The following is a 21,069-nucleotide window of genomic DNA, read 5'->3' as shown; positions in this document are numbered from 1 at the left end:
AGGTGTACGCTACAGTGTATCTCTGAAACTTCACATTATCAATACATATCATCTATCAATAGTCACGTATTCAGGCTTTTACAGAGATTAGACAACGTTATGTGAGAATTTAAGTTATTTCCAGTTCTCTGTGGCTTGCCTTGGCTTGCCATATGTCAGGCACTCTGTTGTTGAACAAGCTGAGAGCCATAACCTCCATGTCTGGAGACATCACAGCCGAACCGTTCAGAGCCTTCAACATGTCACTGAGACTCTGACAAACAACCTCCAACAGCCTGTTGTATCTAAAAGACAACAAATAAGAACGAAAAGCATCTTATGTATTGGTCGCACTATACCAACGTTTCTGAACACATCAAAGGAAAAAACAAAAAACAAACATAAAAAAACTGAAATGGAGCTGAAATAAACATATACACATTTTTAAGTGCTAAATATCTCTCAGTAGTCTAAAACTGAGTTTCTACTAGTTTCAGTCTGGCTTGTACAGCAAAAACAACAACCATCACACTTTTCAGATTTTTGTTTGAAAGACATTCAGAAAACCATTCGTCCTTTTTCTTTCACTTTATATCTACGCACTACTTTATTTCGATCTAGGACCCAAATTCAACATTGCAGTTAATCTATCATAAGCCCTAGATTAAAGCTTATGAATGTTTTTGTCAGACTGATCTCACCTGTTGACCTCATGGATCAGGACTGCGTTTATGGCGTGGTCATACAGAACTGGGTACTTCTCAGTCACCGTATGATGAGGGAAAGGCTGAGGGAGTTTTCTAACAGTGCCGATCACAACCTCCTCCACTGTCTGAATTCAAAAAGGACACACAAACTGTCACACGTCTCTCATATTGACTGCAGGTTTGAATGAATAAAAACACACAGATGTTATTAGCACAAATAAAGGCAGAAACGTTATCAATCAGTTGTTGCCAGAACCTCATAAAATGTTTTGTCTCTAGTCGGCGTAGCGGGAGCTTGAGGCTGGAGACCAATCAGAGCGTCCAACAGGGCAAAGGTCTCATTCTGGGCAAACCGGATATTAGCGTTCTCATGGAGACCGAAGAGCTCAGGTGTATCATTGATGGGCAGATCTCGGATGTATGCTAAATAGCCCTTTAGGGTCAGAGGTACAATGACATTTTACACAGTCTTCATACAAGTTACATTCAAATAATATATTTTTAGGCACCGATGACCTTCACACATCCTTACTCAGCACAAACCATCTCGACATTGTTTACTCCAAACAGAAAGATATCGACAGTCTCACCTCTTACGTTTCCTCGTTTATGATTTTGGGGATAGAGTAAAGAAAACACTATTTATTGATGCGAATGCATTAGAGCATTGTAAACTTATGGTCAGACAACTGATATTTAAATAAGAATGCACCTTTCAGGGGAGCTTAGTCTCAAAGGATTGCTTTTATGCTCCTAATTTAAAACAACACATGATCAGAATTGTGGTTTTAAATTACTGACGTGCTGTGTTAGTGTTCAGATGACTGTCCTCGATGTTGTGTATTCCAGACTCGTCTGTTTGCGGCTCCAGACAACCTTCTCAGTTTTGTAAGCCAACTGATGCACTCAAATTTGATTCTGAATGCACACCATCAATCAAATGGCTCTGTGTTTATCTAACCTCGATGCCCAGATTAGAGTCGACCTGCCGGTAGACACCACAGTAGACGTAATCGTCACTAAGAACGTCAGGACAGTAGAAGTCGTCCAGCAGAGTGAGCAGACACCGTTCGTCCCAGATATCCGTCACGTGGCCGCCGTAATTAACCGCTCCAGCAGTGTGTTTTAGAAGCTGGTCATGTGGAGGACAAAAAAAAAAAAATTACAGACAGACAGATAAATGACAATGCCTACAGACACACTTTTAGTCTTAGAGTAAAAGCACTTCTATTTCAATTAGCCATTACAACATATTTTGTAGGGATTTAAAGTGATAGACCACAAGAAGGTAGTGAATAACTGGGAAGAAGAAAGTGAAGGAAAAATATGTATATATTTTTTTATATAGATTTTACAAAAAATAAAATCCGAAAGGTTGACATGTATTTTTGTTCAACTTCTTTTATTCTAATTTCACAAAATAAAACTCACTGAAACCCAAACAAGATCCCAAACGTTCAGTAACTCAAGGAGCCCTGAGCAATCAATCATTTAAAAACAAAGAGTATGACACAACTGCAAACCTACTTAGACCAGAGCTTATGCAGGTTTCACCAACTCAAATTTAAGACTTTTAAACACATTTTAAGACGGTTAAGAATTAAATTTAAGACCTGATTCTCCACAGAAATGGACAAACTTCTTCCAGCCACTTGGTGATAAATTTGTACTGAATGCATAAAAGCAAGCCAGCTGGCTTGGGAAGGTATGTTAGCAGCTAGTTACTGGTGGCTGCAAGTGACTCAAGTTACAGAATGCAATGAATATGTCTGAGTGCGACTCAAACTTTTGCCTGACAAAAAAGTTCCACCAGAAAATAATACATAGACTATACAACATTAAATAGTCCTGCCACAACATTTAATACCTGTGATTAATGTATTAATGCAAACTATTTTAAAAATATACATGTAAGACATTTTAAGGCCTTCATTTTAGATACATGACTTTATGTATGAGCTTTTAAGAATTTTTAAGGATGCACGGACACCATGACTGTTCACTTAACTTGACAGGCCAGACGCAGTAACCATAGAAGCTGGATTGTAGCTTTGGAGGTGATGCAGAGATGGATAAAACTTAATAAAAGGCAACAAGACCCAAAGCCCCAAATGGAATGGGCTAGATCAGTCAAAAGAATGGCCCAGTCAAAGTCCCAATCTATCTTCACTGATCTTAAGCAATATTAAAAAGAAGAATGGACAAACATTTCAGTCTCTACACTTGCAAAGCTGATAGAGACGTACCCTAAAATACTTGCAGCTGTAATAGCAGCTAATTATTGACTTGGTAGAAATCTAAAATAAATGCACACCACACTGTTCAATTACTTACTGCTAAAAATGTTTTGAAAGTTCCTTTCACTTCATATGTGATCTAATAAAGGGTATGAGTTGTTTTGGAAGGTAGTATACAAGGCCCTATACAAATATGTCATGCAAGATTTTTTGATTTTTTATTTTGTTTTGGTGGTTTAGAGAAATAATGGACATGCTTGGTCTAACCACCTTGTAGGGGATGTCTTGGTACTGCTCCAAAAACATTTGCAGCTGGTCTACACAGACATCCAGATCTTCGTCAGTGAACTCGTAGGGAGTGTTAAACCCCAGTGGGCCAAATCGTTTGCGCTCCACGGCAACCCCATGAAACAGGCAGAGGGAGAGAAGCAGTGGCTTGAACTGGGATTCCTACGAAGACAGAAAGGCATTGTAAATAATTTGAACTACACCAGCCCCTTCGAATGAAACTTTGCGAACAAGACAAAACAAAAATCCAAATGAAATGTTTTGAGTAAATAATATGGAGATGAACATAAAGAGGGCGACATGGACCTTTGTTGAAGAAGACAGAAACTCGTCGGTAAATCTCAGGTAGGCTCTCTCCAGATTTTCCCTAATGCCTCTTGGAGGCTCTGCGACAATCTTGGAGCCATTTCGAAAAAGGGATACTGGAATCTTCTTAAAGGGAATTATGGTTAGCCACAGACGGAAATCCTTGTGGACCTGTGCACAAAGGGCGTGCCAGTAAAAGAGTTTAAAAAATCCTCTGTTTCCATATAGTCCACAGTTATTTTCAAAAAGATGAGCTCAGTTGTTGTTTCTTAAAGTATCGTTTTTGTATGTCCTTACTTTTTTGGGGCTGATGCACGCAATGAGTCGTTCCAGCGTTGGCAGCCAGTCGGGCACCAGGTGACAATTTTGGAAAATGACCCAGTGACCATTTTTCATAGCAGTCCGCATCATAGACTCAGGCATGGAACCCTGATGGGAATAACAGCAGAAGGTTAGGTAGTTTGAAAAATGGCAGGAGCAAAGTGAAAAATTGGACATTAGGAGCGGGCAGTCTGGAGAATACTATGATTTACGAAAGTTTAACTGTCCACACATTAGTGTAATACCTAGGGGAGGTTTAAATTGCATAAACAGGCAGTGATCTGCAAAGTCCATTCTGAAGTTTATAGAACAACCACAATTGGAACGTGTAGTTACTGTAGGTAAATATTTTCAGTGAAGTTTCCTTTAGATTAAGGAAATAACTCACCTTAAAACCGGCAGATAGGTTTATTTAATTTTTGCTGGAACGCTACATGTGGTAAAAGTAGTTTGAAGCAATGCTTGTATTCATCCAGAAACAATCAAGAAAACCACCTCAGAACCACAAGGACAAGGTAATTCAGTAAAAAAAATAAAAATAGAAAGAGAAATACAGAATATACAGTTGGACTTGCCTGCCTTAGAGTCAGACAGATGCCGCTAACTTTCTCTGAGAAACCCATAACATCCGCAAACTTGTAGATGTCAGCAACGGGGTCAGTGCCAGGAGACAGGATAATGACGATGGGGTGGGTAGGGGACGACTCTTTGAAGGCTACAGACAGATCTGACATCTGCAGAGACACAGAACAACGTTTATATGGCAGCAAAACCACCAAAACCATTACAGGTACAAGTTCATTCTTGCGTTAACTTATTTTTGTGTAATTGTGTCTCGGTTGGGCATGGCCCAGTTACTGGGATCAATCCCACAGCAAGGTTGGAGAAGGATACATTTAAAAAAATAACAACAATTTACTGTCATATTGTTCCCAACTTTTAATTTATTTAAATGACATGCCTATGCTGGAGTGACCAAAGTGTTCTCTGCCTTTATGGAGCAGAGTCCCGTCCCTCCCCCACCTGTTGCTGGTACTGAGGCTGAAATATTTTGAGTCCTGAGAAAAGGATAACATAAGCAGCCCCACTCATCACTCCTAATAAGATAATGTATTAAATAGTGTGTTTTAAATAGTACCATGTGCTTTTCAGTTACATTGTCGTTATATGTGGATGTTATTTGTTGCAGGTTTCTGTTTTCATCTCTTTCTGCAGGTATAGAAGCAGATGTCTAGCATGTTTTCTTATGTTCTCTAGCCTTTCTTATCTCCCTCTTCTATTTTAACGCTTTTCCCCACCTCTTTTCCTTCCTTTTTTCCCATCATTTCCCTTTTGTTTCTGTCTCTGTGTCCATTTAATTAAAACATGGACTTAATTCCAGTTGAGATATAAAAGGTTGTTCACCAAGGAAAAATATGGATCGATCCATGTAATCAATGCAATTCACTTCCAAGGTCAGCAGAGGGAGACAAAACTTTCACAATTGAAGAATTAGCGACCTCCAAGATGCTGGTAGGGAGCTCAGAATATCTTCAGAAATGCTTGAATTAAGAGAAAAGTTGAGGCTTCAGGGAGGAGAAGGGGTTTTTACCCGAGTCTCTATGAAGGGCTCTCCCAGATGAGTAGACACAAAGTCCTGCACGGCGTAAATCAAGCAGTCAGGCCGCAGGCATCGAAGGACCAGCAACGTCTGGAATGAGTTTAGACAGGTGTCCCATTCCCCTGGGAGCGGCTCTCTTTAGACACACAGACACAGAAAGCCACCTTATAAGACTTTGATGATTTCATCACAAAGAAGTGAAGAGTGCATGTGTTTGTACAGGGTTAATCTTTTCATGCCTGTGGGGTTGGTTGCTGGCAAAAATTTTCTTGAAGCCCTCCAGATGGTCTGTGAAGCTTTTTGCCAGTTCCTCAAAGTTATCCAGAGTGCTGAGGTCTAAAATGTCCTGCCAGGTCCGATCCGAGAGCCAGTTTACTTCTGTGCTGGTCAATTTGTGGACCGGCTCCCCTCTAGACAGCAGGTACTTCCACTCACTCTGCCATGATAATAAAAGATTCAGGGAAATTCAGCAAGCTAACATGGGCTAGGCCGATTCGAGTCTTTTACCGACTCTTTTACTTACGGTTTTGATTCTATCCTCGTCCATCATGATGCGAGCACACAGGTAAAAAGCAAACATGAGTTTGTGTTTCTCAAACAGGCCTTGGCACACATTCACGTACAGGCTGAAGGTAAAGCATTCATTGATGCTGTTGATTCTCTCCTCCTCTGTGTCTGTGCGACAGACGATGAAGATATCCAACCAAAATCATAAAAATGTTTCATATTTAAACTCATTATATTAAATACACACAAACAATTCTCCGCAAAATCAGTCAGTTTCGCTTTGTACCTGCTGTGTCACAGTTGGCAATAGCCTTCATGAAGATGGCAAGGAACCATTCGAAGGAGTACTGGTACATCGGGTCAAGATTGGATAACTCTGACACACAAAAGAACAGAATCCGAGCCCGCACTGCCACTGGCAAGTACTTCAGACGAACAGCGTCAATATCCTTCTCCGTATTCTTTGCTTCCAGTATTTTAGTCTGTCATTAAATTAAACCCAAAAAAAAGCAAATCAAAACCAACACCAATAGCAGCTTAAAGTACAATATGGAAACTTGCAAACATAGTCATAACCTTTGAACCTTTCCACATTTTACTCCACTATAATTTGGGATTTCCATTGTGACAGACCTATAAAGTAGTGCATGTTTGTCAAGCGCATTTGTATTCAGCCTCTTATCATTATTATCCCAAAATATAGTCCACAGCAACCAACTGCCTTCAGAAGTTATTGAAAGAAGTCCACCTGTATGTAATTTAATCTCAGTAAAAATGCAGCTGATCTGCAAAGGTCTCAGAGGTTTGTTAAAGAACATTAGTCAACAAATAGCATCATAAAGGTCAAAAGACATGGCAGAAAAGTCAAGCAGAGCTGTGGAGATGTTTAATACGGGGTTAGGTTATAAAACAATACAATCCTGCACTTGAGGTATTTTTCAAAGAAGAATTGGCAAAGACTTTCGTCTCTTGATGTGCACATTTGGTAGAGAGAAAGGTTGTTCAATTAAGGATTGACTGAGACTATGAGTCTCATGCTCTACTTTGTGTTGGTCTAGCACATAAAATCGAGTTAAAACCCCTTGAGGTTTGTGGTTGTAGCGTGACTTGATATATGAAACTTCAAAGTTTATGGATACTTTTTAAAGGCAGCATACATAAAACATTCAGTGATGACTTCAAGATCTATCTTTTCAATGGTCGGACCTTGATTTCCTTGGCTCTGATCTTACAAGCCTCCAACTGTGGATTTAAATCCTCATCCACAAATCTCTCTGTTGCAGAGATGAGAAGTAGCACGATCTTATCCTCGACTTCCTTCAGTTCCTGTGTCATTTGGGCGCAGCTGACTATCAGTTTGTTCTTTGCCTCCTCCACGTCTGGAAGCTCCTCGGCTACCACCCGGCTGAGCAACTGGTCTTCCATGCCGCTGATTGAGCACAAATTGTCCAGTCAAACACAAGGACTCCAAACAGAGGCATACATAATAGAGCTGAAATACCAGGGTAGTATATGATGACGTCTTTAGAATAAACATTTCAGACAGGTGTTTGGAGTTCCGAACTACTCTGGGCTGCGATTGCCACTAAATATATCTTGTACTTGTACTTTCCAGTGATGCTGTAATTGTTACTATTATAAATCCATAAGTTACTGTTTTGTTGCTTTTTTTCTCTCTCTTTCTGCAGGTGTAGAAGCAGACTTCTGGGTGTTGATTTGTATTAAGTCAAAGCTTCTTTCTCTCCTCTACTCTTATCTCCTTCTAGCTCTTTAAAATAATATAGAACGAACACTTCCAGTGTGAAACTTGTGAAATGAAAATGCTAGATTTATAAAATTTAGATGTAGATATAATACGATGACTCAGAATTACTACTTTTATATGACACAATAGAGTTTGCAAAAGATATTCATAATTTTTGAGTGCATTCACATATTAAGCAGGTAAGTGCCCTGAATCGGTGTAATATCGATGAAAAGCCGGATACAAAATGTCTTCTAACCCAGTTTTGTCAAACTTTTGGGAAGCTCAACAGTTTAACAGCTGCTATTTAGGAACCAGACAGACTGACTGACCATTCTCTTTGAATCCAATCTTTTCGACTGAATCTCAATAATGACGCAAACGGTAATGAACAACAAAAATGAAGCTTCTCAGTTTTTTTCCCCCTTCTACCGGTTGAACGTGTGTGTGTTACCTGGTTGACCCAGTGAAATTAATGACGGTGACGCTGGCAAAAACCTCTGGAGAGTAATGTGGGTTTGGCAGCTTCGTGGTGATGTACAACCTGAAGTCCTCAGATAGCGGAACGACTGAGTCACCCAGCCTCAGCACCGTCTTGCCTTCCTCCTCAAAGGTCTATAAGCGACAAATACAGATTAGACAGCTCCGTTTTCTGAAAATGTTTTGAGTTTCTGCCAACAGATGTAAGAGGATGAACGTGTAACCACCTGTAGGAACAAGACAGGTTCTATAGCGGGATCCAACTCCTCTACTACATTCTCCACCAAGCAGGGTTTACCATCAAGTATAGCATTCTTTATACCTTGGACGAATTTACTGTGACTGAGCCTCAAAACCCTCAGATCATTGGGCCGCTCCTGGGTGAAAACAGCATCAATATAAGTTAATATATGAACTTTGTTAACTTTTTATGCAACACATCAACAACGGCAAGTAATTAAGGTACAATCTGAAAGACTTTACCATGTTTTTGATCCATCTGTTGGCTTGACCCCGTGGATCTATGAACAGTGTCCAGCGGGGAGAATACTGGGCAATTATGCTGTTTTCCACTGATGACGTATCACTGGGCAATCCATCGATCTATGTACATGGAGTAAAAACATATGACAATGCATTCAAAATATTCAAAATCATTTGGAGATGTAAGCTTGTAAGAACAGGTTTGATTCTATAATGTAAAAGGAACTGAAAAATTGGTTTAAAAAAAAAAAACAGAAAAAAGAATCTAAATCTATTTAATCGTAGCGCCTCCAATCACAGCCAGCTTCTGACCTTCCAAAAGTTTATTGTGATAGGATCTCCTAAACTGCTGATCAGATTAGTTTCCTCAGTGTGTGGAAGACCCAGCTCTTTGAAACATCTGAGCCATTCTTCTACTATGGCTGCCCGATACACATCCTGAAGACAAAACCAGCAAATAAAAATGATCTTAGTGGAAATACACAGAGCTGTGCGTTACTCCCTCCACTTATTCACATTTTGTCACCTACACAATTCAATGCCTGTAATCCAAGTTTTGATGTAAAAGATTGATTCAGAGCCACAAATCTATCCTCTAAAGCAGGTACCAATACATATGTTCTCATCCGCTACCAAAGTTCTGGCAAACTTACACAGAAGGGTCCAAGGTAAGTGACGTAAGCTGCACACAGAAGCATGTCTCCGGCTAAATTAGAAACCAAATTATCGAGATGTATCACTGCCTCCTTCCACTGCTCTTCGTCCTCTGCAAGCCCTTCTACTAACTGGAGAGCAAACAATAAACATGTCACAAAAGCTTAATATTTTCCTTTTGTCCTGAGCTATAAAGTTTATTTTGTTTTGTTTTGTATGTAAGCCTCAGTCTTTCTCCCGACCTCTTTTGCTCTGACAAGGTGAGCTTCGGTCAGTTCATTTTCGTTGACCAGCTTTTTCTGCTTAGCCAAACATTGCTGGTACTCTGCCTCTAAAGGGGGAATGCTTTCTTCCACTTCTTTCAGTCTTTTCTGGCCATCAGAAACAACCTGCTTGGCGGCACTCAAGTCCTCTTCAGCCTCCTTGAGAATTTGCTGCAACAGTGTTGACAAGTCCAACAGTTTAGCAGCTTTCCCTGCATGTCTGTGAATCTTTCATTTTGCACAGATACCGTTGTCAAGAGAATGTTTCAAGCAGACATTTCAGATCTCACCCATTTTGGTTCCACAGCTTTGAGCACAAAGTGATAGTCATACATGGCTCGCACCCACTGGCAAATAGAGCTGCAGGTGACGGAAATCTTGACAAGGGCAGGAGGCTGAAATTCTTCATCGTCGATGTAGGGCTGTAGCAGACTGACAGCATCTTCTGAAATGTTGTCCTGCACAACAGGCATCGGGGCGCGGGGGGACAGAATTAGTTTTATGCAGCAAAACAGGCAAAGGACAAATCGAAATAAAAGCATTTCAGTCCCAGCTGGAAATACAAATAAAACTTAACTACTTACTTGCTCATTAAAGTTCCAATCAAATCTGGTTGTAATGTGACAAAAAAAAAAAAAAAACTCCAAATGTTAAAAGCCTTTGAACATCTCGTCAAGCATTTCAGAGCGATAGGGTTAAAATAAGCAGCGGTACATGGAAATACTTATGGGCTTAACTATATCTGAGGGATCTCTTTGGTTGATTAAAGATGTTGTTGAGGGCAACATCATCTCTATGTCCTTTTATGTAAAGCATTATAAGTGGTACTATTCCATGTACCTGTATAATATCAGTGAGGTCTACCTTGTCATAGCTGAAGAGGCTCTCCAGAAGCACCATAGGTTCTTGTAGGAGACCTTCAGCAGGTTCCATGTATTCTTCAAAGTTAAGCGCGTCTGGCGTTTCCGTAGCGCCCTTAACTGGTTCAATGCCTTTCATGATGCAAACCGCTGCAAGGACAAGCTTTATCTCCCGGGTATACTGCTCAGGGTCTTGGAGCTGTGAAATATATAAATCATTCAGGTAATAGATGTAAAACTTATAGTCCAGGGTTCTGCATGTTTTAGCTGTTCAACACAGCTGCATGAAAGGTAATGAAAACTAAACGTACCTCAATGAAGCTGCTTGGATTGAGGGCCTTCAGGCTGTCGAGAGCTTTATCCAGCGTCTTCACAGCCTTGTCTATGTCTCGCTGAGCATTCACACCGATTGCCTTGGCAAAACGCTCTTTGTCTAAAACTTTTGTCTGCTCTTCTTGCACAAATTTACGAATCTCCACTGCGACTGCCGAAGTGTCCTAGTAAAAGAAAAGCCAGAAAAAATTCTATATAAAACTCAATGTTCAACTGTCAGTGATAGCATTTTGTTCCAGTGTATAAAGGATGGACAGCAAATCAGAGTACCGTTATTGTATTTGTTGTTATATATTCAAGTATGGCTCATACACTTCTGTTGACATTTGCTTACTTGAACGGCCTGCAAAGCGACTTCAACATCTTTTGCAGCTTCCTCCAAAAGTGGTTGCATCGCCTCTTCCTCCTCTTGTAGCCTCTTCACGACCTCAACTGTGCTACAAAGCTACAGACCGACCATAGAATATTCATCAAGTTACTAATGCTCACTCAATGCTAATTAAACACAGATAATTCATTCCTCTAATCAGTTGCTATTCTGCGCCTCGCCTTGTCAAGACAGCCGTCTATGTGCTGAAGAGAACTGTTCAGCTTCTGTTTCTTGTGTTCGGTCAGATCTGTGAAGAGTTTGATGAATTCTGCGAAGCTCTTAGCTGTGATGTAGTTGCATCGAGACAGCTCTGCCTGGTACTGCGCAGTCTTCTTGACCATCAGCTGATGAATGTTCACACACATCAGGGTCTGTGGAGAGAAATTTTCGGGTCATGTCTTCTGCGGACAGTAAAGCCACACTCCTTCTGGTTGTCTGTCAAGACGTTAACATGCATCTGACGTAGTCACAACTCAGTTGGACAGCAATAGTAAAGGGACGTAAATAACTTGAACATCATCACTGAATGAGGATTGCTTCACACCACGCAATCAGAAGGTTTGTGTGTGTGCTTTGCTGTCACCTATTGGACAAACTGTGCCAATTTCTGTTTTAGCAGATGAACTTTTCCCCTCCAACACAAAATTATCTAAATGTGCTGAATGCCAGAAAAATTAAGCATCCTCCCATAAATTACTTTCTATATTCATAGTGACGAAACAAAGACGTGGACAGAACAGGTTCCTATGGTAGCTTTCTGTTGAAGGTGACAACATACCCTTTTTGAGATTGACTACCTGAGAAAGAGTCAGCAAAGATTTGTTAACACCTTTCTGAGAAGACCAGAAATTTTCTTCAAAAGCCTCTACATGATTTTGTCATTTAGTGCCATTAATACAATCTTCAGATGCACAATTACTGGCCCCACTGCTGTGAATACATGAGCAGATCCTCTTTTACTAAACTGACAGCACATTGGCTTTTCCTATCACACTTCACAAGGTTGGAGGACACAGAGAGAAGAATCTTTGACCATTGTCCTTTGCACAGTGTTATGTCCACTGATCTCTCCCTCTCTCCTCTCTATTCTCTCTTTTGCTCAGTTAACCCAGGGGTCTCAAACTCCAGTCCTCAAGGGCCGGTGTCCTGCAACTTTTAGATGTGCCTCTGCTGCACCAGACCTGAATAGAATAATTAGGTAATTAGCAAGGTCCCGGAGAACATATCTACACAAGAAGAAGGTAATTAAACCATTTCATTCCAGTGTTTTGTACCTGTGGCACATCTAAAAACCGCAGGACAGCGGCTCTTGAGAACTGGAGTTTGACACCTGTGAGTTAACCCTAAATGTTTTTGGTAGGATTTAGGTTTAAGCCCTGAGATGGACTTGGAAGAAAGTGTAAACTCTCTCTTTCTTTGTTTCTTTCATTGCTTCTTTCTTTTTTCTCTTCCTTCCTTTCTTCCTTTCTTGTATGAGTGCATGGTTGTTTGATCTCCCTCAAACAATGCACGGTTAAGTGAATATAAGCACTGGATGGACGGGATTGCTATGAGCTGACTTTGTGAAAAAGAATAATAACTGAATGTAGAAAGAAGTTCACAGACTAGCTTCTTACCACGGTTTTCTTAGTCTCGGGACTGATATCCAGCACAAGAAGCTCATTTAAAGATGCTCTCGCAACAGCCTGCAGAGCCCCATCTGGCCAGGTGTCAAACCAGTCTAAGGTGCAACTTTTCACCAGAGAAGGATACTGCCTCAACCGCGCACGAAACCCCTTACCTGCAGGGCTGGGGAGGTAAAGAAAAAAGAAAATCAATTTGCAAAAAAAAATAAAAATAACATTAGCATTGAAAAGAGAGGATTTTTGATCCTTTTCTGACTAACTTCATGCAGAGAATCAGGTGAAAGTTGCTGTGAACTCTCCTACGGTAGGCAGCCATCAGATTTTCTTGTGTTAGCTGCTGGTCCAGGTCTTCCACCACTGGCTTCATTGTTTTTAAGATACGCTCTTGTTCCTCTGACGAATACAGGTTGGGAAGCTCTCCGGTGATTAAAACGTTGCAGATGTCCTCCAGGAAAAACTCCTTCTTAATCTGGAAATTGGATAACAAACAATTGACTTGCTAAAACCTGTTCTTGTTTGTAGAGGAAATGGGTTCAGTAATCGCATCATTATGAATCAAAAACACAGCGACAGAGGGTAATAAAATTGTACTGTTTACCTGAGATTCAACAAAGAGGAGTGTGATCTTTTGATTCTGAAGACCGGCAGAGAGCATGTTGTTTTTAATATCGTTTCTCCACTCAGTCCTACCGTAGTTCTTAGACACTGCAGCCTTTAAACATTTATATCCCGATCTAAATGTGGATAAATACAATGTTAGGACTGGGCCAGTACATCATACATCACACTGGTCTTTGGATATATTTAATAAGCCTAACACTAAATCCCATACAAGATCTCAATGTAAAAGCTGAGTTTTTTAGAAATTCAGCTCAAGTTAAACTCATATATTGATTTGGTAAAGATGTGTGGGATAATACCGTATTTTCCGCACTACAAGACCCACCTAAAAACCTTCAATTTCCTCAAAAGCCGACAGTGCGCCTTATAATCCGGTGTGCCTTATATATGGACCAATATTGAGCCACAACAAGTCTAGCAACTACAGTAAGCAGCCGCTGACTTCATTTTCCCCCCGTAGAAGAAGAAGTGCGCGGTGCATGCTGGGATAGTTGTCAGAATGCTGGTTTGTTAATAAAGTTTGATAATACATTTAAAGCCAGGGGGGGCGGGGGGGGGCGGGGGAAGAGAGACAGAGACTGCGGCGGCAGCGTGTCGGCTGGTCTGTTACCCAGAAAACAGTTGGGTACAATATCGCAACACCAACACTGTGGGTGAAACAATGACTGGGGCAGCCTACTATATAAAGTACTCGGGGAGCACTTCTTTACAAATGTGGATGTGTAATAAGAGTACGGAACAAATTTGCAACCCAAACTGAATCGTCTATTCTATGCGCCTTATAAAGAGGTGCACCTTATATATGAAAAAGTTTTAAAATAGGCCATTCATTTAAGGTGCGCCTTATAGTGCGGAAAATACGGTACTTCAAGAATGTATCTCTGTTGCTTTTTTGTTTATAAAATACATTATATAGCATATGACCAGATTGATAATGTTTTAGTATAATAATACTATCTTATGGGTATAGTTTATCCTACTTAAATATGGGGAAAACTCCTGAACTGACCTTTCACAGAGCTCTATGTCCAAGTGTATTAACCAGAAGTTAAGTGGAAGAAAAAATGTAGTTGGAACGTTAATAAAACTCCTATATTACACTATTCCCCACCTTAAACTGTTCATATTTATGTTTTTGGGGGGTTTTCTTGTGGTAAAAGAGACTAAAATTGAATGCAATCTGCAACCCTGAGTGTACTTTAAGTAATAAAAACATGAAAGAATAAAAAAAAACAAGACAGCTTGTTCGATTCTCACATATACGAGGCAAGTCTGGCAAGTGTCTTGCGGCCACTGCAATGCCCTCCAAGCAACAGGGCGTGGCCGAGGGGCTGGCGCAAGATGCGGTTGATCCGACATACGTGTTCAATGCCGTCCAAAAAAAGTCCCAGTGGCGCCTTGACTGGGCTGCTTTGATTGAAGCCTTCAATGTACTGCTCCATCACTTTTTTGAGCTAGGCAAGGAAACGCAACATAATTTGTAAAATATCACATAATATTTCATTCACAGTGGAAAAATCCATTATATACTGCAAAGCCAACTGGTACTACTCACTTCTGCCTTGTCTTCTATAACTGCGTAGACTTCCTGGTCAGATTCAGGAGACATGAAATCTCCAAACAAGACAGGAGAGGAGGGTAAGACATCTTCAAGGGAGCAGTCAAACTTGTCGATGAATACCCTCAGCAGGGTGCTGAACCAGTCCCTGTCGCTAACACAAACCAGACGGTCCCGGAAAACCCGGCAGTTTTCGTGGTACCACAGGCGTAGCAGCTCAAATTTATCCTTTATATACAGCCAAAAAAAAAAAAAAAAATGCAAGGATTCATCTTTTATATATTAATGCATTACAACAAATCTGAAATTCATCCCAAAGATGTAGAACCATGGTAGAATCAATTCAGTAATTAATATATGACGTGGTAATCTCTAAAAAGATTTAATAAGCACCTTTATAGTGTACGCCTCAGCCATCAGTATGCCCTGAAAAACCTTGGATAGGTCTCGGAAGCTGAAGGTGTAATGGCACTTTGCTGGAGTCGGAAGGAAGTGATGAGTTACGGTGGTGTAAACTTTAATAGTGGCATCAACAAGAGACTCCTGCAGTCCCTGGACAATTAGAATAGCTCCTGATAAAAAAATAAAAGAAAAAGGGAGGCATAAAAGAAAAAAACTTTAAAATCTGCACAGAGTATACTTATAAAAGGCTTTGAGATGAGTTTAGGAGGGAGCCATATTAGTTGTTACAATTATCCTACATATGCAGTTAGAACTGCAACTAACTTATTTAAGTAATTGATTATGTTTCAGAACATTAAACCTGTTTAAATACTAATCAAAGGTAACACATACTGTATCAATACAAAATGCAGGACACCAGTCACATAAAATAGTGTGATGTGTATTACTAAAATGCCCACAGACCGTAGTAACTACTTTTAATCATGGCTTAAAATGTATTGATGTTTATTGATCCTCTCATTGAACAAACATTGAAAAAAATAGTAAAAAAAAACAAAACATTCCCAACAATATAAACAGTATTTTTAAAAGCATCAATAATTGGAAATTTATGACAACAATAAATAAAAAATCTTATGATAGAAAATTTATCATAATACAATAAATCCCCACCCCCGTAAACATATGCATAACTTTACTTTATACAGATTATTATATTACAAGAAGTAATCTGTTGGGTGTGTGTTTGAAATTTTATTCATTTTAACATAAACGTAAACCAGAGGTTTGACTCACCCATCCAGTTCCCAAGAATGGTTGAGAAAATTGTTTTCATCGAGTCCTCCAAGCCATTAAGGGACAGAATGTTGAAATGCCGCGTGAAGCGCTGAGTAAAGGCAATGCTGTCTCCTCTGGAGGTACCCATGGCACAAACTAAATTTATATCCACCAAGTGATTGAACGTTCCTGAGCAGGAGTAGCAAGAACACACGAGAGAGTGAGTGCTATCTCTATCTCTCTCTCTCCGTCTAATTTCTTTCATTGGACAAATATCTGAAGAGTTAAATCCATAATCATCTAAGAAAACATACCTATCAGATCTCTGTCATACCAGCCACCATGGCATAGCCACTGCCTCAGAAGTTCAAAAGGAGTCTGATCTCTACACATTTCGGACATGGGCATGTGGAGGTCATCAATGAAGTAGATGAAGTTATCCCCCATTTTAGGTCCAAACACTCCTTTCCGCCTGAAAGGTTATGCATCTGATAAAGAAGTGGTTGTGTACGGTGCAAGTTCGTACATGTGTTTTGCTTTGTGCAATCGTCATTAGTTTAGCTTAGGGTGTCAAAAAGAAAGCAGATAGTTACCTTGATGCCTGAAAATCTGTTTAGTTTTATGGGAAGAAAACGTTCTGTTTATACCACAAAGATTTTTAAATGTGCTAAAGGTTTTCTTATCAAAACGTACCTTTTGCTTAGTTTGCTTTCAAAGAAATCTTGAGTCTGACTCGCCGAGGTGCTGGCAGAGAACATGAGAGCATGTGTGATGAATTCATCAGGCATGTTCCTCATCAGCTTGTTTGTCATGGTCAGGGTCTTTCCTGCACCAGAAGGCCCAACACACAGCAACTGGATCACACAGACAACAGAACAAAAAAAAATAAAAAATACAATCTGATGAAGTTTGTTCTATTTGCTTTAGAATTTTTATGCTTTCTACCAAAAATGTTTCAAATTATGCTGTATTTTGAGAAGCACACTAACAGGTTTCTTGTGGGTCAGCAACAAATCCATCAGGTAAGACATTCTCTCTGTCTCAGGGGTTGGAATAAATAAGTCCTCATAGGTCATGTGTGAAGTGATAACAGCACTTTTTGAATGTTTCATCCAGTTGGCCCACTGCACCTAAGGCACAAGGAAAAAAAAGATAATTGGAGAAAAACCATTCTTTTGTTTTCCTCCAGCTATTAAAAATTCACAGTTTAGACATATATCTACTTTTTTCCCTTCGTCTTCAACGTCAGGCCTGTAGTCGTAAACTAGACCTTCCTCAGGAAAAGATAGTTTGATCTAAAAAAACAAAACAAAAACACACAAAAAACCCCCACAAGTATAAAACATCTATATTTACATGTAATTTCATCACTAAAACCTCCGACAATTATAGTGACAATTCAAAACAAATTCTGGGAGCACTTAGCTTTTAAATACCAGTAGCACATTCTTTTTGTTTACTTTTAGATTTAGTGTGTGTTTGTTTTTTTTATGACGTTTTCACTCTCCAGACAAAACAAGGCAAACTAATATGACCTGTTCTGTTGCCATTTTGTTTCGGAGCCAGTCGCTAAAACCTTGTTGGCTGGCTCCGTCTCCAGTGGCTCCAACGCTCCAGACCAGTGAAAAAAAGAACCAGGGTTCTATCAGCTCCTTAACATGAGCCAGTTCCTTTTGAGATGGGGGCTTCTCACCCTAAAATAAAGCAAAGACCACAACAGTGAGCCATAATCAACAATGCTCAGGCATGCAGGACAATCAAATAGCATATTAGTGAAACTGGATTTGGAGAAATATTCACACCACTTTACATTTTTTCCACTTTGCATCCTCTATGTTGTTTTTATTGGGATTTTATCAGGTAGTTCCAATCCATAATGATGCCACTGACATTGAACAAATTGTTACTGGGGCCTGCCATAGGAATGACTGGGAGAGCACTGCTTTGCAAGGCATTTCAATGCCTCCATGCAGTGCATGGAAGGCACCTATTATTCTACACCCCAAAATAAGTGCCGCTTCCTTTCACCGTTAATGCAGCTCGTACTGCTGCGTGCCCCCTCACACTATATATTTCAAAGTGTGCGGCTTAATCCCGTGAGGGGTGCTATTACTTTTGCTGGCATTTCGAGTAACCATGGTGAAGTAAGTAGCAAAAAACGAGCCAAATTCAAATAAAAACTAATTCTAACTGACACCGTTTACATGGACACACAAACCTCTTTAACGTGGTAGGAGCTAAGAAAGCAATCCATCAGTTTAAGAAGACTACAAGTAAGGTTGCTATCCAGAGAAGGGATGATCTCGTTCACTGATGAGCGCACAAATGAAATCGAGTCCTGTACACATAGAGGGGAAAAAAGGGGGCATAGGATGGCTTTGACTATCATTAGGTGCTGTAATAAAAGAGTGTTAAAACGACTCCGCTCTCACCGCTAGGAACCTGGAAAACAGTGAGTTCATGTGCTCTGCGTATTGTGTCAAAGTCTCAGGAATATGCTTCAGCCAGCACTCTGTGAAGTAGGAGAGCTCTAACAGATTGGGCTCCAAGTACACCATACCACAGCGAGACGCAGTAGTCGGAGATGCTCCTGCCAGGTCCTGCACCTCAAACATTATGGTCATTTCCTGTTGGGTGGAGAAAACCAGGGGACGTGTTAATGAAACTAGAAGGAGAAAAACAATGTGGGAGGAGCTCCACACTTAAAGAAAGTCGAGAAAAAAAAAAAAACTTCGTACATCAGTGAGATTTATCACTTCCCCACAACTTAGGTACAGTTTCTTGTTGTCATCCAGAACGGTGTTCAAGCCATCCATCCACCCTGCTTCCAGAGGTCCGTCTAACACGTACCACTGTTTCTTTTTGTCAACCGCTGCTGCTCCCTCACGGAGAATAGCCGGGAGGATACCATCCTTCCTACATGTTTTGAAATAAGTCAAGAGTTTGAGTCAATTTTTTTTCATTATTTGTAGCACACGCTGTCTGAAGGACAATGTTTCTACCAGTGTTGGTTGTGAGTCTTGTAGTTTCCGTAGAGCTGCGGCACCGTGATGGATTTGGGGTTAAGAACATGAATCTGGACAGCCTGGTAAACGCCGCCCCGAGAAGAGGGCTTGCCCTCCAGAGCCGTTAATGCAGCAGCCAGAACCTTGTAGCACTAAATAAAGAGTTCACGAGGAGAATTAGGTTCAGCTTTAATGCGCGTGTCCATTTGCAATCATAAACCCAAATAGGTTTATGGTAAAAATATGCAAACAAATTTTCCATTGTTTGCAATAAGCTAATCCAACAAATTACTCAACACAACGAATAATATAAGTGGTTTCTCCAAATTCGACTCAAAGTATCACTTATAGTTACTACTGACGTTTCACATTTTGTTCATGTCAAGCATCATCAGTTCTCGGTAAAGCAGCCTAAATGTGATTTATAGACAGTCATCAGTTTCTGACGAATCTTAACCCACGTATGATGGTCAAAAATGTCCGGCTAATATTAAATTTAAATAGTGCCCTTTGTACAAATAAAATCATGTTCCAATGGGGGAGTCAAAGTCCAAAAAGAAGATTTCTGTATTGGCTATTCAGGTTAACATGAATTATATAAGCAAATCCTACAGAACATCTCAAAATGGTTTTAGGGGAAATTAATTCATTAATTAAATATTACAGTTTTCATCTTGGAATTATTGAATATCCAGTGAAGTCCAAGTTTCAGCTTCTCCTCAGAGAGAGTGACATTAAGACTGCACTAGTAAATAAAAGTAGGACTTAGTGTTAAAATTAGACCAAATATTTTCAATGTTAAATTTGTTTTCCTATTTAAACTTTCCTCATTAAAATTGTTTGTTGTGTATTGGAATCACCTAAACAAATTTGAATTCTATAAATAAATATAATTACATGTAGATAACTTTTATTGCCATAAATAAGTGTTCATGCTTATTGAACTTTTCCCCATTTTGTCACATTACCAGAACCAGAAGCATACATGTATTTTACCCGCCTTTTTGTGTAACAGACCAACACAAAGCAGGAAACCTGAAGTGGAAGGAATAGCATAGATGGTTTTCAAAATATTTTTTTGACTTAATTAAAACGTTGAAGTAAGGTGCGCTTTTGTTTTCAGTAACACAAAGATGTTCCAAATTGCATCTAAAAAAACAACATTTGAACCATCTATTTTCCTTGTCTTTCACATTCAATCACTACTTTGTGCTGGTCAGTCATGTAAAATTCCAATGAAATACAAGTAGAAGGTTGTAAGGTGACCAAACTATGAAGAATTCAACCCTGTAAAGCTCAATACTATTGGTACTTTTGGAAGGAACTGTACCTTGGTTTTACCGGATGCAGGAGGCCCAACCAGCATTAGACCGTGTCTCACCACAGTGGTCTGGTACAACTGAAGGCATTTGTTGATAAACCCTGAAATGACCACAGTGCTGTTACAAACTCGCTCCAAAAAGACAGGACGATCCTTGGAATTTTTTTCAATCGAGGCACGGACCAAACTCATCTTTGAGGTTCTTTGCTTTGCAGATATCATGCAGGGACTCCTCTAGAATGTCATAACCCATGGGCATTTGTGGTGTTTCAAGGAAAAGATCCCTGAGAATGGCATTAACGAGTTCCAGGTCGTTCTGCGAAAACTGTGGCATGCTTACTTCTTGGATGGCCTGAAGGCAGATTGACCACTGACAACAGAAATATTAAGGACAGTAAGAATCTTAGTTCATGACGAATTAGAGCTCCACAAAAGAAAAAAACAAACCTCATCAATGTCGGGGTTGTCTCTCCTCAGATTTCCAGCTACAGAGATCACAGCCTTCACAGCTCTTATGTCAAAATAATAGTGGTCCTTCGAAATAAAACCAAAAGTGAATCTTTTATTTATTTCAAAGATAAAACAAAAATAATGAAAATTATATAAATTCATATCTTTTCAAAAC

General features: G+C 39.9%; 1 protein-coding gene across 1 annotated transcript in view; it reads right to left on the bottom strand.

Annotated features, from left to right (window-relative positions):
• dnah1 (dynein, axonemal, heavy chain 1) overlaps positions 1–21,069 on the bottom strand; it is a gene marked incomplete at its 5' end in the record, with an annotated part of 35,465 nt that overhangs the window by 2,704 nt on the left and 11,692 nt on the right. The window contains 43 exons of the mRNA XM_017304994.2: positions 140–284; positions 681–811; positions 943–1,119; positions 1,648–1,818; positions 3,194–3,373; positions 3,518–3,688; positions 3,815–3,946; positions 4,414–4,572; positions 5,430–5,574; positions 5,678–5,874; positions 5,962–6,113; positions 6,232–6,427; positions 7,152–7,374; positions 8,144–8,304; positions 8,397–8,546; positions 8,653–8,772; positions 8,965–9,090; positions 9,306–9,437; positions 9,549–9,740; positions 9,860–10,027; positions 10,434–10,628; positions 10,741–10,926; positions 11,097–11,207; positions 11,312–11,503; positions 12,749–12,920; positions 13,018–13,226; positions 13,356–13,491; positions 14,636–14,832; positions 14,934–15,164; positions 15,330–15,508; positions 16,137–16,307; positions 16,433–16,590; positions 16,812–16,972; positions 17,108–17,248; positions 17,342–17,413; positions 17,654–17,812; positions 18,337–18,456; positions 18,551–18,745; positions 18,857–19,034; positions 19,121–19,275; positions 20,454–20,545; positions 20,628–20,814; positions 20,892–20,978. Coding sequence (XP_017160483.2) covers positions 140–284; positions 681–811; positions 943–1,119; positions 1,648–1,818; positions 3,194–3,373; positions 3,518–3,688; positions 3,815–3,946; positions 4,414–4,572; positions 5,430–5,574; positions 5,678–5,874; positions 5,962–6,113; positions 6,232–6,427; positions 7,152–7,374; positions 8,144–8,304; positions 8,397–8,546; positions 8,653–8,772; positions 8,965–9,090; positions 9,306–9,437; positions 9,549–9,740; positions 9,860–10,027; positions 10,434–10,628; positions 10,741–10,926; positions 11,097–11,207; positions 11,312–11,503; positions 12,749–12,920; positions 13,018–13,226; positions 13,356–13,491; positions 14,636–14,832; positions 14,934–15,164; positions 15,330–15,508; positions 16,137–16,307; positions 16,433–16,590; positions 16,812–16,972; positions 17,108–17,248; positions 17,342–17,413; positions 17,654–17,812; positions 18,337–18,456; positions 18,551–18,745; positions 18,857–19,034; positions 19,121–19,275; positions 20,454–20,545; positions 20,628–20,814; positions 20,892–20,978 — 6,912 coding nt within the window. The remainder of the gene's footprint in view (positions 1–139; positions 285–680; positions 812–942; positions 1,120–1,647; positions 1,819–3,193; positions 3,374–3,517; positions 3,689–3,814; positions 3,947–4,413; positions 4,573–5,429; positions 5,575–5,677; positions 5,875–5,961; positions 6,114–6,231; positions 6,428–7,151; positions 7,375–8,143; positions 8,305–8,396; positions 8,547–8,652; positions 8,773–8,964; positions 9,091–9,305; positions 9,438–9,548; positions 9,741–9,859; positions 10,028–10,433; positions 10,629–10,740; positions 10,927–11,096; positions 11,208–11,311; positions 11,504–12,748; positions 12,921–13,017; positions 13,227–13,355; positions 13,492–14,635; positions 14,833–14,933; positions 15,165–15,329; positions 15,509–16,136; positions 16,308–16,432; positions 16,591–16,811; positions 16,973–17,107; positions 17,249–17,341; positions 17,414–17,653; positions 17,813–18,336; positions 18,457–18,550; positions 18,746–18,856; positions 19,035–19,120; positions 19,276–20,453; positions 20,546–20,627; positions 20,815–20,891; positions 20,979–21,069) is intronic.

This window comes from Poecilia reticulata, chromosome 5, assembly GCF_904066995.2.
Source record: "Poecilia reticulata chromosome 5, P_reticulata-male-v2, whole genome shotgun sequence".
NCBI classification, from domain to species: Eukaryota; Metazoa; Chordata; class Actinopteri; order Cyprinodontiformes; family Poeciliidae; genus Poecilia; species Poecilia reticulata.
Note: the sequence above shows the minus strand (reverse complement) of the source record. Positions and strands in the feature narration are given on the sequence as shown.